General features: G+C 46.2%; 1 protein-coding gene across 1 annotated transcript in view; it reads left to right on the plus strand.

Moving 5' to 3' along the window:
• The window catches only part of ATP8A2 (ATPase phospholipid transporting 8A2), a 1,156,459-nt gene that overhangs the window by 757,442 nt on the left and 378,612 nt on the right, over positions 1 to 20,405 (plus strand). Inside the window, exon 28 of the mRNA XM_075337374.1 lies at positions 14,740 to 14,814. Within this exon, the coding sequence (XP_075193489.1) occupies positions 14,740 to 14,814 (75 nt within the window). The remainder of the gene's footprint in view (positions 1 to 14,739; positions 14,815 to 20,405) is intronic.

Below are 20,405 nucleotides of genomic sequence, written 5' to 3' on the forward strand. Positions count from 1 at the left end.
CGAGAGATGGGGGTTTATTTACAGGCGGCTAAATTGACTGGATGTAATTGGGCCGATGCCTCAGATCCTGCAGTGACTTCCTTCTGGGAGAAGGACCGGCTTCATTCGCAGTTAGGGCTCAGAGGGGTTTAGATGACTGCGGCAGAGATCTCTCGCTATCAAACAAAAAGTAAAGCCTGACAATGATTAGGACTTTCTCCAGAGAGTGTTTTTTTGTGTTTTGCAACTGCTTTAATAATTTGCTTGGAATCTAAAGAAATAAGGATGTCTTAATTCAGGAGAGAAGTGTGAAGTCATGTAATAGTACCATCAGCTAAAATTGGGCTTCTAATGTCAGACTTTGCACTTGCCAGTTGTCCCTGTGTGGCCAAATCTAGGGGTCCAATTACATGAACTACTTGTTTCTTGATCAGCGATCATCTAAAGGGAACCTGTCACCAGATTAGGCGACTATAAATTGCTGTCACCACCAGTGAGCTCTTATATACAGTATTCCAGAATGCTGTGAATAAGAGCCCAGGCCGCACTGTAGAACGTAAAAAGCACTTTTATTATACTGAACTAGTGGGGCGGTCCGGTGCAATGGGTGTCGCTGCTCTCTGGTCCGGCACCTCCTCTCTGTGGTGATCGCCGTCTTCCTTCTACCCAACCCAGGCAGGCATTGCAGTCTTGCGCAGGTGCACTTTGATCTACCATGCTTAGGGCAGATCAAAGTACTGTATTGCGCAGGCGGCAGGAAAGGTTACAGACCGACCGCGCATGTGCACCACAATACTTTAATCTGCCCTGAGCAGGGCAGATCAAGGTGCACCTGTGCAGGATCTCAATGCCGGCTAGTGTGCATGACGCAGGACGCATCATGCACACTGCTTTCAGAAAAAGGAGGACGGCGATTGCCGCAGAGAGGAGGCGTTGGACCAGAGAGCAGCGACACCCATCGGACTGGACCACCCCCTAGGTGTAGTCCTCTTTTTACATTCTACAGAGCGGCCTGGGCTCTTATATTCAGTATTATAAAATGCTGTATATAGCGGCTCACTGGTGGTGGCCACAGCTTATAGTCGCGAAATCTGGTGACCGGTTACCTTTAATGGCCTGCATAGGCCGACCACACATCAGATGTGCACTAAATAATCTGTAAAAGATCGTTAAGGGCACATAGACCACCATTATGCTCTGCAACACCGACTTTACGCCATTAGGCTATGTGCGCACGTTGCGTAATTGCATGCAATTACACTGCGATCTGCACCGCAGCGTAACTGCATGCGCCCTGCGTCCCCTGCATAATCTATGAAGATTATGCAGGAACCGTGCACACATGGCGTTTTAGAGCGCAGCGCTTCGGTGATATGTCACTTCTTTCCTGCGCTCTGCATGCAGGACCCGCTCTGTCTATGGGAGGAGCTGCAGTCAGAGCGCATGAAATCGTTTTTTGTTTTTTTTTCATTACGGACTGTTTCTGCAGCGATTTGAAGCGCACGTGTGCTGTTCAAATCGCTGCAGAAATTTCTGCAGAGACAGTACGCAACATGCGCACATAGCCTTATGCTGCCGAAAACGGTGACCTTTCTTGCAAACTAAAAGATCATTTCACCCAACAAACAAGCTTTTTGCTCGTTTGATGGGCAGTTGTCAGCCTGATTGGAAAGTACAATTATCGTAAATTAAGCATTCCTAGTTAATGTCTTGCATGACAATCATACAGCGCATATGCAGCTTAAGGAACTCTTGTTTTTTTGCACTTTAAGTAGTATATACAGTGCCTACAAGTAGTATTCAACCCCCTGCAGATTTAGCAGGTTTGATAAGATGCAAATAAGTTAGAGCCTGCAAACTTCAAACAAGAGCAGGATTTATTAACAGATGCATAAATCTTACAAACCAACAAGTTATGTTGCTCAGTTAAATTTTAATAAATTTTCAAAATAAAAGTGTGGGTCAATTATTATTCAACCCCTAGGTTTAATAATTTGTGGAATAACCCTTGTTTGCAATTACAGCTAATAATCGTCTTTTTTAAGACCTGATCAGGCCGGCACAGGTCTCTGGAGTTATCTTGGCCCACTCCTCCATGCAGATCTTCTCCAAGTTATCTAGGTTCTTTGGGTGTCTCATGTGGACTTTAATCTTGAGCTCCTTCCACAAGTTTTCAATTGAGTTAAGGTCAGGAGACTGACTAGGCCACTGCAACACCTTGATTTTTTCCCTCTTGAACCAGGCTTTGGTTTTCTTGGCTGTGTGCTTTGGGTCGTTGTCTTGTTGGAAGATGAAATGACGACCCATGTTAAGATCCTTGATGGAGGAGCGGAGGTTCTTGGCCAAAATCTCCAGGTAGACCGTGCTATCCATCTTCCCATGGATGCGGACCAGATGGCCAGGCCCCTTGGCTGAGAAACAGCCCCACAGCATGATGCTGCCACCACCATGCTTGACTGTAGGGATGGTATGCTTGGGGTCATATGCAGTGCCATCCAGTCTCCAAACGTCACGTGTGTGGTTGGCACCAAAGATCTCGATCTTGGTCTCATCAGACCAGAGAACCTTGAACCAGTCTGTCTCAGAGTCCTCCAAGTGATCATGAGCAAACTGTAGACGAGCCTTCACATGACGCTTTGAAAGTAAAGGTACCTTACGGGCTCGTCTGGAACGGAGACCATTGCGGTGGAGTACGTTACTTATGGTATTGACTGAAACCAATGTCCCCACTGCCATGAGATCTTCCCGGAGCTCCTTCCTTGTTGTCCTTGGGTTAGCCTTGACACTTCGGACAAGCCTGGCCTCGGCACGGGTGGAAACTTTCAAAGGCTGTCCAGGCCGTGGAAGGCTAACAGTAGTTCCATAAGCCTTCCACTTCCGGATGATGCTCCCAACAGTGGAGACAGGTACGCCCAACTCCTTGGAAAGGGTTTTGTACCCCTTGCCAGCCTCGTGACCCTCCACGATCTTGTCTCTGATGGCCTTGGAATGCTCCTTTGTCTTTCCCATGTTGACCAAGTATGAGTGCTGTTCACAAGTTTGGGGAGGGTCTTAATTAGTCAAAAAAGGCTGGAAAAAGAGATAATTAATCCAAACATGTGAAGCTCATTGTTCTTTGTGCCTGAAATACTTCTTAATACTTTAGGGGAACCAAACAGAATTCTTGTGGTTTGAGGGGTTGAATAATAAATGACCCTCTGAATAAACTTTTCACAATTTAAAAAAAAAATAAAAAAAGAAATAACATTCTTTTTTGCTGCAGTGCATTTCACACTTCCAGGCTGATCTACAGTCCAAATGTCACAATGCCAAGTTAATTCCGAATGTGTAAACCTGCTAAATCTGCAGGGGGTTGAATACCACGTGTAGGCACTGTAAATATCTGAGCTTAATTTCATTGGCTTGCATCTTGACTTGTGAAGTGAGCTGAGGTCACCATGTAAGTCAGAATCACAACTATAGAATGGATGGCCAGTGACATAATCTTAACCAAAGGGTGCGCTCAGATGAGCGTATGAATCAAACCAGTGCAATGCGAGAAAATCTCACATTGCACTCGGACCAATGTTATTTAATGAGGGAGAGCAGATGGTCAGCTTTTTTCTTATGCAGATTCTGGATGAGCAAAAAGTGACAGCATGCTACGATTGTCAGCAAGAGCCATGTCACTCGCACCCATACAAGTCTATGAGTGCGAGTGAAACATCGGACTGCACTCGAATGACACCGGAGTGCAGTGCGATAATCGCATCAGCTGACAATCGAGGAAATGGGGAGATTAATTCGTCCCTCTCTTCTGCAGCTGTGATCCAATTGTTTGTTTTCCCAATGTGCTCTTTAGGTCTTAGGCCCTAGATATTGACTGGATGGGATGAGCACTAGTCAACCCCACTATTTCAGGGTCAACTGGGACCTAGGTATCCTGATCGGTGTATAGGTGTGGAACCTATCTAGGGAAGTCAGGGGAGCCAGGGGCCAGCAGGCTAGAGAAAGGGTTTCCCTCCCCCTTTCATTGTTCATCTGGTATTCCGCCATACCAAGTGTGACAGTGTACCGTCCCAGCGCCAGCAGCTGGGCTGCTGCTCGGATCCGGATCCACGGTGGCTCGAGGGATCTCCGGACCCGGGAGGGGCCACGCGGACACCCGAAATAAAAGGGAGTTATTTACAAGGGATTTTGTTATTAGAGTTCCTGACGCCACCCACGGTGCGTGGTAAAGTGTAGTAGTACCACCGCTGCTGTGGAGAGCGCCCGGTGGCGATGGTATGGCAGCTAGGTGTTTAACCCCTCCATGGGTAGGGGGAGAATGCCCCGGGGCTTGGTGGTGGTGAGAGGGGAGCACCGTTGGGGAGGAAAGGGTCACTGCGTACTCACTCAGTCCAATAACGCTGACACCGTCAACTTGTAAACCGGAATTCTTAGCACCTCTGTAGTAGGGAAGGAGCACGATGGGATCCCGTGCCCGATGGTGTTGCTTGTTAGCCTGTGACCTTTTCCTTGGCACTTTCTTTACTGGTTGGCCCCTGTAGAGTGAAACTATTCAGGTCCCGCTAACCAGTATGGCTAAAGGAGTGATCTTGCTCTTAGGGTTCACGCTTGGGATTTTCTGGACTGTGTATTGGGAAAGTCCTATCCCCCTCGTTGCGCTAGTACCCCGATTTTGGAGCGGGTGGAGGACGAATCATGAAGTCTTCACCCTCGTCGGGTAAATTACCAGGACGCTTGAAGCTACTTCCTGGCTTAGGGTCCACGTACCCCGCCGTGCCCTGGCCCCTGCCCGGAGATGACTCAAGGCCGCCAGCTGCCCTGCTCGGCAGTTCCGTGCCCCTTGACACGATCCCCTGCGACCGGGGTTCCAGCTCCTACCAGGCCCAGACCAACGTCTGCCACCTAGTGACTGAGGAGCCCAGCTCCTAACCTCCTCCAACGACTTGTGACCTCTCTTCTCGAGAGTCACCACTTGACTGACTACTCCTGACACTCCTGACCCTCCGAGCCAACCCCCCAAATGGGCGGCCCTATTCCCTTCAGGCTACCCATTGGTGTGTCTGGTGGGTGTGGTGCAGAGTGTTTCTAGGATGTTTGATTGGCTCGTTCTTTGCAACACCAAAGGCCAGGGACCCGTAACCTAGGAGGAGATGGACACCATGCAGAAGGGCAGATTGCACAATGTCCTGTGACGACCTGATAGGCCAGGGCGTCACAACAGCAGTACTGAGATAGCAGCTAGGGGACTGAAAGGCTCCTCTACCACATAGGAAGTCTATTTTTTTCAGGAAACTTGGTAGGTGTCAGACCTTGTTACAAATTTTGTATTGGGGGCAATAAGGCTTCAAGTTACATTTCTAGCATTCATAGTCTGGCAATATTGTAATAATGTATTCAACATATTTTGCATTAATATATTTCCCATTCGTATAGTTGTCCTCTTTTTTTGCTTGGTCTGAGTATTCTGCATAATCCTTCTGATACTTGACATAGCAGACAGAAGTCATCATGAGCACTTTCCCTTTTCTTGTCTGGAAGGTAGGAATAACTTTGTCCCTGCGACTAGTGATTTGCATCGTCGTAATCCAAGTAGAGATCATATAATAGCGGGCATCAGGCTGATTATGCAAAGCGTGACACGGGACACAGCTGCTGGAGAACACGCAGACTCCATGGCTCGTTGGGCCTCGAGACTTCACTAATTACCAGTCCTGCTGTTTCTCTACCCGCAAAACATTGTCAAACTGTTCATATTTTTTTTTTTCCATCGAACAGAAAACCCAAGGTGAATAAAATTGATTTTCTCTCTTACTAAGGGGCAAAGACTTGTTAAGGAAGCTCGCTGCTCACTTTTCCATTATAATAAATCCTGAGGGGACAGCCATTCAAGACCTAAACTGACCTGACTATGGAAATGCCGGAGAATTAATTCAGCGGTTCTGCTGAGAAATGATTTTATGATATAAGAAGAGAAGAAAGTCACATGACCCTAACGTAATAAGACGCTACAGTTTAGGAACTATGTTGCAAAGGGAGGGGGAAGGCCGCATGGCGGAGAAGTGAGTGAAGACCGCATGGCGGAGAAGTGAGTGAAGACCGCATGGCGGAGGAGTGAGCGAAGACCGCATGGCGGAGAAGGGAGCGACAACCTGAGAGCCACCGGGGCTAAAGCGGGCTTTACACGCTACGATTTCGCTACAGCGATCTCGTTGGGGTCACGGATTTTGTGACGCACATCCGGCCGCTGTAGCGATGTCGTAGCGTGTGACTCCTAGGAGCGATTTTGGATCGTTGCAAAAACGTCCAAAATCGCTCCTCGTTGACATGGGGGTCCGCTGCCAGTTATCGCTGCTGTCGCAGGGTCGAAGTTGTTCCTCGTTCCTGAGGCAGTGCACATCGCTACATGTGACGCCGCAGGAACGAGGAACATCTCCTTACCTGCCTCCGGCCACAATGCGGAAGGAAGGAGGTGGGCGGGATGTTACGTCCCGCTCACCTCCGCCCCTCCGCTTTCATTGGGCGGCCGCTTAGTGACGTCGCTGTAACGCCGAAGGGACCGCCCCCTTAGAAAGGAGGCGGTACACCGGTCACAGCGACGTCACTATGCAGGTAAGTATGTGTGACGGAGGTGCCAGATTTTGTGCGCGACGGGCAGCGATATGCCCGTTTCTCACAAACGATGGGGGTGGGTCGCATGCTAGCGATATCGGGCCGGATATCGCAGCATGTAAAGCCACCCTTAGGCTATTTTCACACATCAGTTTTCATTCAGGCACAATCCTTTTTTTCCTGATCCAACGGATCCGGCAAAAAATGTAAAAACCGTATCCACCGGATCCGTTTTTTAACGGATCCGTTATGCCGGATGCGTAAAAAATTGGATCCGTTTTGCATCCGGTTTGTCCGTTTTTTTTGCTGAATCCGTTTTTTTAAAAACATTGAAGCATGCTCAGTTTACAAAAACTGATCCGGCAGCCGTATCCGTTTTTTGCCGCATTGCGCCGGATTCGGCGTCCATAGGCTTCCATTGTAAAATACGCCGTATCGGGCTGGATCCGCCACGATGCGGGTTTTTTTTGCCGGACAAAAAAACGTTACAATATACGTTGCCTCCAGCCGCCGCTTTAATTAATTTTGCCGCATCCGGAAAAAAACAGATGCAACGCAAGGCCATCAGGCACAATCCGGTAACACTGCAAATCTATGGGGATGAAACAGATGCGGTACCGGATCAGTTTTACCCGCTTTTTTCCGGATTGTGCCTGATGGAAAAAACCTGATGTGTGAAAGTAGCCTTACTGCTCAATTCAGCGTCTCAGCTCATCTATGTGATTAGTGATGAAAGCGGAACTCTGCATATCGCAGCCGTGCGCGGCGACCGCGCAGGAAATAATAAATACACATTCAGTGTCACAGCCATTAAAATGTAACCCCCCGGAACAAGTACACAGAGCGCACATAATGCAAGCCAGACTGAGCAAATCACCTAACAAGCGCACAAACTTTATTTAGGCCGCACGACCTTTGCAGGAAAGTTTGATAAAATTATATGGTTTCTCCTTACAGAACATCATAAATCACAAACAAAGGGAAAAGTTAAAAAAAAAGAAAAGGGTAAAAGTTCCCTTAGACTTGTAATGGAAGCTACAATGCCGTTCAGAGATTAGACACCGACAGCGTCTAGCTGACCGTCGGCATGAGGAACAATGCCGTTATTTTAATATGGAGAATATAAGCATGCAGCAGCAGAGGCTTGAACGCTAATGTGAACAGCATCTTATTAGTACTGCTACTAGAATTAGGCTTTACTATTAAAGGGAATCTGTCACCAGGATTTTGCAAACTAATCTGAGAGTAACACAACATAGGGGCAGAGATCCTGATTCCAGCGATGTGTCACTTACTGGGCTGCTTAGTGTAATTTTGATAAAATCACTGTTTTATCAGCAGGAAATTATTATTACAGGACTACTTGGCGTGCTGCAGGTAGTCCATCATATTCATGAGCTCTGTGTAACTGCTAGATCTGCAGAAGAGAAAACACTATTTTTATCAAAATGACAGTAAACAGCTCAGTAAGTGACACATTGCTGGAATCAGTGTTCAACACTCGCCGCCGGAAATGGTAAAGCATTGAGCAGGAGTAGACCCACTGGACCACAGGAAATCCCGGTCTTACCCTTTAGTAGGAGTGGCTTTACTAAGCGCTCACCACGAAGCAGATGCCAGGTGCTACTTCTAGGGCAGTGACTGGGACTTTGGCAGCTGAATCCCAGGGCAAGGATGGACACAGGTGTAGAATGGCAGAGTCTTTATTGTAGACAGGAACCACCAGGACGGCTGAGGCAGGCAGCAAGGCCAGGACGGACAGGTACAGGGTACCAGCAAGGAGAGGATACAGAAATGTACACATCCCAGGAAATGGACAGTGGACAAGGGGACCTGACAACTAGCTGGCTAGGGATCAAACCACTAGTTAACTAATCACGTTGCTCAGAGACATCCTCTAGTGGGAGATTGTCTTAAGCACCCAGTGCCTCTCAGCGATAGGCTGAGAGGCACTTCCAGGAAATGACGCGCTGGCCCTTTAAGAGAAGGGCAGCAGTGCGCGTGGCTGCCCTAGGAGCACTCCTGGAGGAGCTTTGCACTGCGCACAGGTCCCGAGAGGGGGAAGCAGAGGACACCCAAGTAGGAGGACCACGAGGAAGCCAGGCAGCATGGTGTGGGCTGGCCACGGCAGTGAGTGAGTCGGCATCCCTGCAGGGGGGAGAGTAAGCAGTGCAGCGACGCTGGTGCTACACGGGGTCTCTGTCCGTACGTTTTGCTGCTCTCAGATGGGGATCAAAAACCTGGTGACAGATTCCCTTTAATTTATTATGAATCATTTTTTCTGAGCTAATATATTCTGCAAGATTGTACAAAAAATGTACGGGAGCACCCCAAGGGGTCTGGGGGGTTACTAGTCGCCGGGCCAGTGAAGGGTCGGGGGCTGTCACGGGTGGCCTGCCTGGTTTCGTGACCCAGGTGTCTACGGAAGGGGATGTGGATGGGACGGAGAGGATAAAGGTATCCATGCAGGATGGTGAGGGAAATGATTGTATCGTGATGCCATCTGTGGTACGCGGCCAGGGGATTAGCCGCCGCTGCTGTCGCTGTCCTCCGGGGCGGATGGTTGTAGCAGCAAAGATGGTTCTGCTCCCACAGGTGGAGTGGGCCCCGGGGAGGATGACGAGGGGAGTAGTGATGGCCGTTGGTGCCGAAGCGTGGGGCGCTGGCAATAAGAGGCTGAGTCAGCAGCTGCAGTTCCAGGTGTCTTTACTCACGGTCTTTAGATTGCTTGGGAGGTACCTGTCACCGCCGTGCTGTGCTACAGCCAATCCCAGTTAAGTTAAGAGGTTGCCACCGGTGTTTGAAAGTGGCCTTTCCAAGAAATGCCCCTCCAGGAGAGAGGAACCCGCAGGCCCCGTGAAAGAAGAAGAGAAGAAAATTGGTGTCGTGTTGCCAAAATTGTAGTCTCGACTTGACTGTCGAGAATGTGAAGGTCGCTCCTACCTCTACCCCAAGCGGTGCCTGACCCCCAGGTGGTTGTCCTAGTGACCGGGAAAGTCCCATGTCTCGTGATGGCCATCCCCCAGCCTACCCTAGTCCAGTTCCCCAGTGAGAAGGCTCCTAATCTGTTTATGACGTGAAATGTGGAAACACCGGTAGTTAACCCTCTCCTTACCTGAGATGAATACTGCACCTTAAATGAGGAGCAGTACCTTGAGGCGACTGAAGCCTCAGGGGCACCACATACACATATTGGTCCCTACCCCAATAAGAGTGCACAAAATGTCTTTGTCATAGGAATCATGACAGGAAAAGACCGAGAGGTGTCAGAAGTGGCAGCGGATCGGTAATCAGAGCATAACTTAGTTAATTTATAATATCCTAAACTGTTCAGGAAAAAATACCTGGACACCTAATCTAATCTCCTGCTGATCTGATCCATTATCTGAAACTGTTAAGCCATTTCCGGAGCTTAACAATGGCCCAGAAGGGAGGAGGCACCTGCTACAGCCAGTTGTCTTAGAGCAACAGACAGAACAAGGAGGAAGAGTGAGGATATATCTGAGCTCGAGATACAGTGATGTTTTCGTATATATTTTTCCCAGTTTGAATTGTAATATGAGACAAAAAGGATCAAAAACAAGATTAAAGAGGCTGTGTCACCAGATTTCACATTGCACACAACTCATACACAGCTCCTCAGTGTCCCTTCTCCTTGCTGAGATCTCACACTGCTCAGTACAAGGTGCGGCTGTCAGACAGGCTGGGAGGGTGGAGACTGAGTACACTTTGACTCATGCTGATATATATGGCTTTGGCCTATTATCTTTTGTGTATATGGGCCCCAAACAACTGATTATTGGGAGAGATCCGGTATGTCCCATTTCAGACTGCTGATCCTTTTGTTCTCTTTGAGGAAAGCTCCCAGACTTGCTTGGCTGTGTCTTTCTCATATAGAACACAGCAGTACCTGGCCGAATGAGTACTTCTGTGTGTGGGAATGCCAGATAAAATGGTTGGTGGCCAAACAATTGGCCGCAGCATCGTTCGTCCGACAGGCATCTCATGTGTGGCATGTTAACTCTGTAGCCAGACTCATATTAATATCAGAATTTTACAGCCATTCTGACATGGATTTTAAAGCAAATAGATTTTAAAGCAAATACACCAGTCTCCTCAGGTCTAAGATATCTACTTGTATGCAATATGTACTGTGAAATCTGGTGACACATACTTTAACATAGGAATTACAGGAATATTTCTTTTTTTTTTTTGTTCATTTCACATGGTTAGTGTTCTTTTAATTTTAAGAAATGGGTTCACATAGGTCTTACAAATCAAAAGACATTGCGATTAATGTAGATCATCCCAGAAATGTTAGTCTACATCTCAAGGCTTTCTATGTGTTACTTTATAATATCCAGTGCTGCATAATGGAAATGTCTTTTTTTTTTTTGTCTATTGGGTTTGTATGGGAAAAAAAAATTGGAGGCCACAGAATGCCATACATGTCTCTTCATGATTGTAATCCTGTAGGTTGTAAAAGTGGTAATACAGTATGGCCAAAGCTGTGAGTCCCATAAGGCCATGTTCACACGTTGAGTATTTGGTGAGTTATTTACCTCAGCAATTATAAGTCAATACCAGGAGTGGGGGATAAATACAGCAGTGGCGCCCGTGTTTCTATTATACTTTTCCTCTGATTGTCCCACTACTGACTTTGATTTACAAATCCTGAGGTAAAACAACCTTACCAAATACTGTAATCAATGTGGTCACGCAGCCAAAGGCTATGTGCGCACGTTGCGTAAATACATGCAGTTACGCTGCGCTTTGTAGCGCAGCGTAACTGCATGCGTCCTGCGTCCCCTGCACAGTCTATTGAGATTGTGCAGGGGCCGTGCGCACGTGGCGTCTTAGAGCGCAGCGCTTCGGCTGCTGCCCGAAGCGCTGCGTTCTAAGAAGTGACATGTCACTTCTTCCGTGCGCTTTGCCGGCAGCCCCCGCTCTGTCTATGGCAGGAGCTGCAGGCAGAGCGCATGGAATCGGCTTTTTTTTTTTTTCTCTACGGACATTTTCTACAGCGATTTGAAGCGCACGTGTGCTCTTCAGATCGCTGCAGAAATTTCTGCAGGGCTAGTACGCAACGTGCGCACATAGCCAAAGGCCTCGTGCACACATTGATATTTGGTGAGTTGTTTACCTCAGGATTTGTAAGCTCAAACCAGGAGTGGGTGATAATACAGAAGTGGTGCCTGTTTTTCTATTAGGCCTAAGCCACACGGCATGAAAATCGGTGCGAGTGGAGTGTGATAAACAAAAACGCGTTCCACTCTGACCAATATTAGCCTGTGTGTCAGCGCCCATAAGCGATTATTTTCTCAGCCCTAATTGGACCGAGAAAACAATTGCAGCATGCTGCGAATGTAATGCTATCCTGTTTTCTCTCGCAGCCATTCAAGTCTATGGGGCGAGAGAAAAATCACACTGCACCAGCGGTACACCGGTGTACCGCGAGTGCAGAGCGAGAGTCGCAATAGCCGGGTACAGAGGAGAGAGGGAGATAAATCCCTCCCGCCCCTCCCCAGTGCAGATCCACCCCCCGCAGCTGAGGTCCGCTCACATGAACGGTCCTCAGTCGCAGGGACACTCGCATTACACTCACTATTTGCCCAAAGGGCAACAAGAGGTACCCTAACTCGCATGACACTCGGCTCTGCTGTACGTGCGAGGGGATCACAGTAATCCCTGTGCGTCCCCGGCCTTAAAAAAAAAATCTTTATTTTTATATAGCACCAACATATTCCACAGCGCTTTACATACATCAGGAACTCTGTCCCCATTGGGGCTCACAATCTAAATTCCCTATCTGTAGGTCTTTGGAGTGTGGGAGGAAACCGGAGTACCCGGAGGAAACCCACGCAAACACAGGGAGAACATACAAACTGCTTGCAGATGTTGTCCTTGGTGGGATTCGAACCCCAGTGCTGCAAGACTGGAGTGCTAACCACTGAGCCACCGTTACGCCCGGGACTTATACTTTTCCTCTGATTCTTCCGCTCCTGGTTTTAGATTACAAATACTGAGGTAAAAAACTCACCAAATACTCAATGTGAGCACGGGGCCCTTGGCTGTGTGACCACACTGAGTATTTGGAGAGTTTTTTACCTCAGGATTTGTAATCTAAAACCAGGAGCGGAAGAATCAGAGGAAAAGTATAATAGCGACACGGGGGCCACTTCTGTATTGGCTACAAATCCTGAGGTAAAAAAACCTCACCAAATACTCAATGTATGAGTGTGACCTCATGGTATTTTCCAAAATATGATAGGGCCATCAATATTGGATCTGTGGTGCTCCAACTCCAGCCAATCATCTGCTTGAAAAGGGATGTGGCGTGTGATACAGGTATTCGCATACTGATAGTTTAGTATTGGGGGTGCAGGGTATTGCAGATTTACTATATGAAAGGGAACGATGCACTGCTGGTAGAAACTAGCTGGTGTGCGGGTGATCGACACCATATAGATATTGAAAAGTGCTGCCATGCTTGGAAAAGCATATCAGCCACTTTAAAAAGCTCATTGCTGGGCCAAGAAGAGACAGACCTCCCAAATCTAATCTTAATGGCTTATGTTAGGTGATTAAAGTGAATCTGCCTGCAGGTTTTTGCTATGTAAGGGCAGATGCACTGATTCCAGCAATGTATTACTTAGGATACTGACTGTAGCAGTTGTGATAAAATCACAGTTGTTTCTGCTGCAGATCTGGCACAACGCAGTATGCTGAGCTATGTATAACCCCGCCCACACCACTGATTGGCAGCTTCTGTTCACATTGTATAGTGACAGAAAGCTGCTAATCACTGGTGGGGGTGTGGTTGTACTAGGAGGCTCAAGACACCTAGTACTGTAATGACGATCACCTGCTAGTGAAGGACTGATTTTATTGACACGGCAAAACGCAGACCAGTACGTCATACATCTCTGGAATCAGGCTTTCAGTCCCTACATCATGCTCCTCCCAGATTAAATAGCAAAGACTTGCTGATGGATTCCCTTTAATATTTGAAAGACAAGAATTAATCTTTAAAGGGGATGTACGAAATTCAGACAACCTCTTCTTAATCCCTATGTTTCCTTCCAGTAAATAATAACAGCTATACTCACCTCCAGTGCCAGTATTATTCCAGTGGTGTTGGCACGCGTTCCCTTTGGCCAGTCAGCACAGGTTTCACTCTCGCCTCCTTTGGACTGATTTGTCTGAAGGAGGGGTGAGGGAAGTGAGTCCCAAGAGAGCCACTGCCAACTCTACTGGAACAGCGCCGGCACCTGAGGTGAATATAGGTATTCTTATTTTACTGGGGGGAAATATAGGGATTGTGAATAGGTTGTGGCAGTGCAGAAACCCTTTAATGTTAAGAAACTAGTGAACATTCTCCACTGAAGGCACAATAAGGACCTCAGTAAATCTCCTTAAAGGAATTGTCCACTAATTATACAACCCCTTCTCATTCCCCTTGTTCGCCCCCGTAAAAATAAATAAGCCTATACTCACCTCCATTGCGGCCAAAGTTCCTGGCGCCTACATGACATTGCTATGGCATGGGAGCACCGCCACCAACCAGCGCCCGGCGTCTGTCTCCCTGCTTTTGGACATTTGAGCAGGATGTGAGCGCAGTGCTGAATTCCTGTTGAAACGTCCAAAGGTGGGGAGAAGGAAACTGGCGCCGATTGGACGCGAGGCCCATGTTTAATAACAATGTCACGTGGGTCTCGGGAATGCGGCTTTAGACATCACTGGAACCGCGGCTGCACCGGAGGCGAGTATAGGCTTGTTTATTTTACAGGACGATCAAGGGGAATTAGAAGGGGTTGTCCAAGTAGTGGACAACCGCTTTAAATCTGGTGGAAAGTACCAGTATGGTCTATTGACCATTCCTCTGACTCGTAGAACGCTTTTTATAACTGACCTAAGCCATGGTGCCCTACTCTAATCAGGGAAAAAAATTAAATCGATAATTTATCAGAAAAGGCAGATTAGATTTAGCCGAACACCTTTGAGTCCATATTAGTAATCATGTTCCGCCAATGTTGCACAGCTGCATCCAGCTGGTGGTCCACATTCCATCCAAAACCCCCCTGTGCCCCTCTTTTCTTTCATAGATGGAAACATTTAGCGACGTATCAAAAAGTAACATCATGCCTCTGTCTTATGTTTCAGCTTTGGTTCGCATTTGTTAATGGATTTTCTGGACAGATTCTGTTTGAACGATGGTGCATCGGATTGTACAATGTGGTAAGTGACTCGTTTTTTGGGTTTTGATTACATATAATAGTTCAGCAGAGCTCCCTCACCGCTCCCACGTCTGATCTTTATCACAATCCGTTATCATACAGGTTACTTTAATGTGTGCTATGAGAAAAACATCTTGTTCTCGCGCATTGAAGGCTCATTATTTGAAACAGTTGTTGGGAAGTAAATACAAAGAAAACCACATTTTCCATAAATGAAGTTATGCATCGTGGTTGAAGGCTTGACGTGGTTGGAAATTCTTTGAAGGAATTTTTGTGTTTTGCTGTACAAGTTTTCAGCACAATTTAAGTTCATATTAATATATATATATATATATATAATAGCTTTTTAGATAAAAAAAATGAAATAAAATAAATTAAGTAGAATATAGACAACACAAGAATATCAAAAGTAATATCATATATATGGCATCAGTACCAGGATCAGGCAGCATAAAAAAAATGACTGATGCACACATTTATAAGGGTTCGCTCACCCAAGCACGGCAAGTGCTATCGGATGTGTTATCGGACAGCCCTCGTACCAGTGTTATACTATGGGGCAGTGTCGATCTGTGATTTTTTTCGGCATGAGAAAACAATCAAGTTCCTCAACAAATCGGACCATGCGCACCCATACAAGTCTAAGGGGCACTTTGCACACTACGACATCGCAAGCCGATGCTAGCGATGCCGAGCGCGATAGTCCCCGCCTCCGTTGCAGCTGCGATATCTTGTGATAGCTGCCGTAGCGAACATTATCGCTATGGCAGCTTCACATGCACTCACCTGCCCTGCGACGTCGCTCTGGCCGGTGACTCGCCTCCTTATTAAGGGGGCGGGTCGTGCGGCGTCATAGCGACATCACCCGGCAGGCGGCCAATAGAAGCGGAGGGGCGGAGATGAGCGGGACGTAAACATCCTGCCCACCTCTGTCCTTCTGCATAGTGGGCGTGAGCCGCAGGACGCAGGTAGGAGATGTTCCTCACTCCTGCGGCTTCACACACAGCGATGTGTGCTGCCGCAGGAACGAGGAACAACATCGTAACATCGGTCCTTCCGAAATTATGGAAATGACCGACGCTACACCAATGATACGATTTCGACGTTTTTGCGCTCATTAATCGTATCAAAAAGGATTTACACACTACGATATCGCCTGCGATGCCGGATGTGCGTCACTTTCAGTTTGACCCCACCGACATCGTACCTGCGATGTCTTAGTGTGCAAAGTGCCCCTAAGGGTCCGTGTGAAACATCGGACTGCACTTATGTCATTTTAGTGCGATTTAATATATACTGAGACACGCAATGGAGAAGATGGAGAAATTATCTCTCCATCTTCTCCACACCTGAGATCCGATTCTCACACGCGAGAGAATCAAAGCATAGTAAATGGTAATTTGCTCACACTCGGAACAGTTTGAGCCGAGTGTTATTAGCATATTGCATCCAATGCACTTGCATGGTGCTACATGCCAGTGTAACTCCGGCCTAAAGAAAATACTCCAACAGCTTCTATTGCTGAAAAAAATATTGTCCCTATTACACATATGAACAGAGTGGTCACCAATGCAAGTCACACTCATACAGACTAATACACAGCAGCAGCAAACAATACTTGTAATCATTAAATTACAAAACATTGGAGAATTAGCATTCTTCCAATACTGTATGTGCTGGATCTTCCTTTTTCCTCATTTCCCAGCATGCATTGTACCTTGCATTGTTCACTGTCACGCCTGCCCTGAACTGAAAGGCAGCCTCTACCTCCTGTAAAATATATCAAAAAGATTGCCCCGCACATCCAACAGGTGTGAAGCGGTGCTAGCTGAAAACACAACATAACTACAAAATACATACAGCTGCGCTCTAGAATGTTAACAATGAATAAGGGAACTCTGGTATAGCATTATTGCTATAGGAAGATTTGAAGAAAAAAAAAAAGAGATACTTAGCTTATGTATTGGCCAATGCATGTGAGCCCAGTAACCAGCAGCAAGGTGATCTCAATATACCAGGACCCTAACTTAAATGCCTCTATCTGGGTTAAAAACCTACGTGCCTAGGCAGGAAGGATCCAGCTATTAAAGAGGGCGGACACAGCCTGGTTATAAGGTGGAGTGCTAAATCAGAAAGAAATGCAGTACAAATATATCAAAAAGACTGACCCGCACATCTAACAGATGTGAACAGGTGCTAGCTAAAAACACAATATAACTACAAAATACGTACAGTTGTACCTTCAACTGTCCACTGTCATGCCTGCCCTGAACTGAAAGCCTGCCTCTATCTCCTGTGTAGTTTATTATTATAGAGTCATTTATTCCATGGCACTTTACATGTGAAAAGGGGTATGCATAATAAAAACTAGTACAATAAACAATACAAAGCACAGATTGGTAAAGGAGGAGAGAGGACCCTGCCCTCGAGGGCTCACAGTCTACAGAGGATGGTGAGGATACAGTAGGTGAGGATGGACTCCACTTGACTAAAGGCAGTGGACAGCAAGATAGACAAAAAAGAGACACCAAGGCTCTCCGATTCTTCATTTTGTCACATTTTTTTTTGTCTTGTGGCATTCTACCTTTTTTTGCACCATATTCATCAAAATGGCACATGTAATACATTAATTTTTTGTAAACTAAAAATTGGTTGTATATTTTTAGCTCAATTCATCAAAGCAATATCTGGGGTAAATTGCTTTTAAAAGTCACAATTTTTTGAGTTGCGCAACAAAATGTGTTACTTTTGTCATCTTAGTACCAGTTTCTCCCATCTCTGCCAAAATGTGTAGAAGTGGGGTGGTGGCGTAGCGGAGCATGACCCCACAGCTCCTCTAATTCATGATGTGCCTTACACCAGAAATTTTGCTACATTCAGAGACCGGAGTAGAATTTGTGGCGCGATGCACGGAGGCACATGCCACATCTCAGACTCTCCTGATTCATTAAGGAGTGCGCCTCTTAATAAATAATAAATCAGGAGATTGAGACTATACAGCCCCTCATCAAAATCATCGAGAAAATTTACAGTCTTTATGAATCATGGCCCCTGTCCTTATCAGTTGTACCTTTTTACTGCAAAAAATGGCAGGATTAGCCAAATTTCACAAATTATTGGTTATTAATTATTGTAGAATCACTGCAGGTTATTAATTATTGTAGAATCACTGCAGGTTATTAATTATTGTAGAATCATTGCAGGTGAGAGCTGGAGAAATTTTATGCCAATTTTTGCAACTTTTTGAAAAGTTGCAAATGATCAATTGGGTGAAAACATCTGGAACCCACAAATCCAGCCCTAGCGGTAAACTTAAAATAGAAAAATAAAAGGTGGCACATCAAATAGACTTAAGGGTGCTTTACACGGTGCGACATCGCTAGCGATAGCTCCCGCCCCCGTTGTTCGTGCGATATGTGGTGATCGCTGCCGTAGCGAATAATATCACTATGGCACCGTCACACACACATACCTTTTCAGCGACGTCGCTGGAGACACCGAACAATCTCTCCTTTAAGGGGGCGGGTCGTTTGGCGTCATAGGGACGTCACTAAGCGGCTGCCCAATAGCAGAGGAGGGGCAGAGATGAGCGACCGGAACATGCCACCCACCTCCTTTCTTCCTCATTACTGGTGGACGCAGGAAAGGAAATGTTTGTCGTTACTGCGGTGTCACACACAGCGATGTGTGATGCCGCAGGAATGACGAACAACCAGCGTCATGCACCACCAACGACATTATGAAAAGGAGCGACGTGTCAACGATCAACGATTTTTGCCGTTTTTGTGATCGTTGTTCGTCGCTCCTTGGTGTCACACGCTGCGATGTCGCTAACGACGCCGGATGTGCATCACAAACACCGTGACCCCGACGATATATCGTTAGCGATGTCGCAGCATGTAAAGCACCCTTTAGGCTATGTCCGCACGTTTGCGTTCTGGCTTGACAACTAAACTCCAGCGTTTTGACAAATATAAACACTGCATTTGACAAAACAAGTAGTAAAAACGCATGCAGTTTTGATGCGTTTTTGCCACGTTTTAAACAGTGTGTTTTGAGATTGAGGAGTCAATGGGTAGAAAATGCAAGCAAAATGCAATGTATAAGTGACATGTTGCTTTTTTTTTAGGCAACAATTTTGACAAATATTTGTCAAACAAAACACTGCCTAAAAAAAGCAACATGTGGATGGAAATTCGGATTTCTCAGACTTTGCTGGGGAAGCAAAATGCATGCATTTTGTCATTGACACAGTGCAGTTTAAAAAGCAACCAAAAAGCAAGAAAAAAGCACACGTGCGCACAGACCCTTAAAGGGACGGTCTGATTCGATCCAGTCCAAAGGGCATCGCTGGTTTCAAATCCAGCGCCTCTTCTTTAATTGTGATCGCCATCCTCCTTCTTGTGTCCTCCATTGTGCTCCTGTGCACACACATTTCTCTCTGCCCTGCTGAAAGCAGAGCAAAGTATTGTAGTGCGCATGCGCTGGCCGTCTTTGACCTTGACCCACTCTTACGCATTACAGTACTTTGCTCTGCCCTCAGCATGGCAGAGAGAAGTGCGCACCGGAGGCCTCTGTGTGGATGACGTAGGATGCATCCTTCACACGAAGCAGGAAGGAATACGGCAATCGCAAGGATAGAGGAGGTGCCAGTCCGATACCAGCAACACCCATTGGACTGGACCGGATCAGACCGCCCCGCATGTGAATAGGTGACAGGTTCCCTTTAAAAAAAAGGCACAAATGGAAAGATGAATTGGGTGTAAGGAAAAATAGGATGCAAAACACCAAAAACGCAACAAAAAACAGGCACAAATGTAATGATTTAGGCTGTATCCGCACTTTGCGTTTTCACCTGTGTTCTGTTGCGTTTTGAACTGCAGCGTTTTCATGCCAAAATGCATGCGTTTTGATTTTCCTGCAAAGTCTATGGGAATTGGGGTTTTTTTGTGCGCACTTTGCTGTTCAAAACGCAGCGTTTAATTTGCATATTTGTGGGCAAAAACTCAGCGTTTAAAGAAGCAGCATGTCAATTGTTTTTGCCATTTGGGCTGCGTTTTGGTAACGTTGAAGTCAATGAGAAGTAGCAAAAAGCAAGAAATATCAAAAATCCAGCGTTTTACCTGCTTTTTAGCTGCAGAAAACATGCATGTGTGTTCCTTTACACACACACATAGTTTGACAATTAAATTAATGAAAAATATTAAATTATTCTTATTTTAGCCATAAATAGTATAAAACCGCTATAATTATATTAAATATAACTAATTTCGTTACGATTTAAATAATTATTTGTTTTCTTTTTTTTTTACCTTTTTTCATTGTTTGTATGTTGAAACTCTATTTAGTTGTGTCTTTGTGATCAAAACGCATCTGAGTTTATGCAATGAAAAAGCATGTAAAAAGCGCTAAAAACTCAGCTAAAACATGGTAAATACGCACGTGTATTTATAGCGTTTTGAAAGTCAAAAGCAACTTTGGCAAAAGCAGTTTCTGCCAGATAATGCGTTTAGAACTGCAATTAGGACGACGCAAAGTGCGGACATAGCCTTAGAATTTTATGAGCCAAAAACTTAAGTCTCGGCTAAATAA

The sequence above is a fragment of the Anomaloglossus baeobatrachus genome, chromosome 2 (assembly GCF_048569485.1).
Source record: "Anomaloglossus baeobatrachus isolate aAnoBae1 chromosome 2, aAnoBae1.hap1, whole genome shotgun sequence".
NCBI lineage: Eukaryota > Metazoa > Chordata > Amphibia > Anura > Aromobatidae > Anomaloglossus > Anomaloglossus baeobatrachus.